This window comes from Capsicum annuum, chromosome 4, assembly GCF_002878395.1.
Source record: "Capsicum annuum cultivar UCD-10X-F1 chromosome 4, UCD10Xv1.1, whole genome shotgun sequence".
Taxonomy (NCBI): domain Eukaryota; kingdom Viridiplantae; phylum Streptophyta; class Magnoliopsida; order Solanales; family Solanaceae; genus Capsicum; species Capsicum annuum.
This window is the reverse complement of record NC_061114.1, coordinates 9,170,547-9,173,447: the sequence shown is the minus strand read 5'-3', so window position 1 is coordinate 9,173,447 and position 2,901 is coordinate 9,170,547. Positions and strand designations below refer to the sequence as shown.

General features: G+C 28.9%; 1 protein-coding gene across 1 annotated transcript; it reads left to right on the top strand.

Annotated features, from left to right (window-relative positions):
• Positions 1-2,106: 2,106 nt before the first annotated feature.
• On the top strand, positions 2,107-2,646 carry LOC107854184 (calcium-binding protein PBP1). The gene has a single exon (XM_016699175.2). It carries the CDS (start codon positions 2,240-2,242, stop codon positions 2,585-2,587), a length of 348 nt encoding a protein of 115 aa, XP_016554661.1. The 5' UTR covers positions 2,107-2,239; the 3' UTR covers positions 2,588-2,646.
• The last annotated feature ends 255 nt before the right edge of the window (positions 2,647-2,901 follow it).

Genomic DNA, 2,901 nt, shown 5'->3' with positions numbered 1-2,901 from the left:
CCCTAATTAATTATTATATGTCATTTACATATTAAAAAATTAATAATATATAATAAAAAAGTAAAATGGATATTTATGATATGTCTGCTTCAGCTGCTTCAATCATAATTTTATTATTTCATCCCTAATTAATTATTATAAGTTATCTGAATATTAAAAAAATTAATAATATTTAATAAAAAAGGTAAAATAAATAAAAATGATAAATTAACTGTTGATGTTTTAAATTAAGGTGATGTCTTATGTGAGATCCGCTTAAATTTTTTTTATACCTATTTTTAATTTATAGTAATTTTGCTATATTACTTCTAATAAGCTATTATGAGTTATTTAAGTCGTGTCTGCTTTATTGCTTCAATCGTGATTTACCTATATCACTCCTAATTAATTATTATGGTCACCTAAGCATTAAAAAATTAATAATATTTCTTCAAAAAAGTAAAATAAACACAAAATGATATGTCAACATAAAAAAATTGATTGACTATCGAAATTATATTAGTGTCACATAAATTAGGATGAGACAGAGGGGAAGACATAAAGTAACATATGTTAGTTGAAAAATGAGGTAAAATGGATAGTAAATAACAATATTAAAACTTAATATAGAAAAATTTGATTGACTATCGAAATTTTATTTGTGCTACATAAACTGGGACGGATAAAGTCTTATTGAAAAATTATGTGAAAAACATTATAAATCAAATAATGAACAACTTAAAAATTTAAAAGATATAAAATATTTGGCTCACTCTAGAAATTATATCAGTGTCACTTGAATTAGAATAGAAGAAAAAGTATTATAAATCACAATAATTAAAAACATAAATTATTTTAATGACTGATTATCAAAATTCTATTTACGTCACATAAACTAATATAAAAAATAACATATATTGGGCTCGTGCTAGCACGGGTGATTTATATATAGTATTATATATACATGACTTATTACTTTAAACAAATAGTTGTTGCACGTCACCTTAATTTATATTTAGAAGAAATAAGAAAGCATATAAAAAATTGGAACAAATTAATGAATTGTTATATATGATTATGTGACAATTAATGGTTGAAAAATACTTTAAGCAAATTGATTTATTTATTTTTTTTGAGAAAAGGCCTAAAATATATCTGAACTTAAGTGAAATTTATTGTAACACGCTTCAACTTTACGGGGGTCCTATGATGCCCCAGATTATTTTTTACCGTATTTTTGTGGCATATATTTGCTTAGCTGGACCACTTCAGACCCTCATGCGCTCAGTGCGCGTGTATTCACGCAGTGGTCCAGCTGACAAATATATGCCACAGAAATACGGTAAAAAAAAAATCTAAGGGGTTCATAGGCCCCCCCAAAAAAATTGAGGCGTGTTGCAACAAATTTTGTCAAAATTTAGATATATTTCCGAACTTATCTAAAACTTTTTTATATATTTTAGGGAAAATGCTCTCCATGACATATAGAATCCTCACAAAAATATACATAATTTAATGTATGGTGGTACCTTCCCATGCAACTTCCAGGAAATGTTATTTGCTATCTTTTATGTACTTTCCTTCAATTTACATCTTCTTGGACTTTTTCCACCAAAATTTCCTATACATTTTCCTCCTATTTATATATATAAATATCACTTTGTATTCATCATAATTCATCATCTTTTTTTCTTTGATTGTCTATATCCATCTTTAAGTCTACATCCAGTAATAATACTTTTGCTTCAATCGAGGCAAAATGACATTCAGTTGAATCTCTTTCGTTAAAAAATTATATTGTCTGACAAACGTATCAAGTTCAAATCCTAGTGGTGTCATTCTTACATCTTTTTTACAACCCCCTTGTTAAAGTTTCTATTTCCCCCACCTTTTGAAAAGGCATTCAATTGAATTTCTTTTGGTGAAAAATTATATTGTCTTACGAACGTACCTATCAAGTTCAAATCCTAGTGGTGTCCTACTTACATCTTTTTTTCAACACCCCTTGTTAAAGTTTCTAATTACTCCCCCACCTTTTGGAAAGGCGTTCAATTGAATTTCTTTCGTTAAATAATTTTCACGTAAAAAGAGGCTAAGAGATTCTTATTTTGTTTGCGTGTATATATATAAATTGTTGAATCACCTTGACACAACGAGTGGTTCATATAGTCCTAGACTCCTAGTGGTGACATTCTCCACATTTTTTTGAATCCCCTCGACAGAATTTCTGACTCTACCAGTACTAGTCCAATATCTATCGATGTCTACATTGGAGCGCGACGTGGTGTTTGAGGATTTTTTTCCATCAATGTTGGAGAAACTTGGAGCTGAGGGATTCTTGAAAGAGTTAAGAAATGGATTTAGGGTTTTAATGGATGAACAAAGGGAAGTCATAACATTTGAAAGCTTAAAGAAGAATTTAGAATTTTTGGGATTGAAAGACAATGATATGAGTGATGATGAAGTGATGTACATGTTGAATGAAGGTGATTTGGATGGTGATGGTTGTGTAAATGAGATGGAATTTTGTGTATTAATGGTTCGTTTAAGTCCAGATTTAATGGACATTTCAAGAATGTGGTTGGAAGAAACTCTTGCCAAATTGTAATTAGACTAATTAATCTGTGTTGAACTTTGTTATATATCTACAAATTAATTAATCTAGCTTATCCATATAGTTATTGGTTCTTATTTTTTTTTTTTTGAGATAAGCATATAGTACCCCTCAAACTATAGTTAAAGTTGCTACGACATACTCCAACTTTATATGGTTCCTATTACCCCTGACCTCAATTTTAGCGTATTTTTGTCACCCTTTTGTACTAACATGGCATAGTTATTACATAAAAATGGGACTCACATTAAAGGTGTCACGTCAGCTAAAAAGGTGTCACATCAGCTAAAAAAGATGACAAAAATACA

What these genes read in the sequence shown, in the direction of transcription:
- LOC107854184 (XM_016699175.2), top strand. Translation starts at nt 2,240, where the DNA reads ATGTCTACATTGGAGCGCGACGTGGTGTTTGAGGATTTTTTTCCATCA.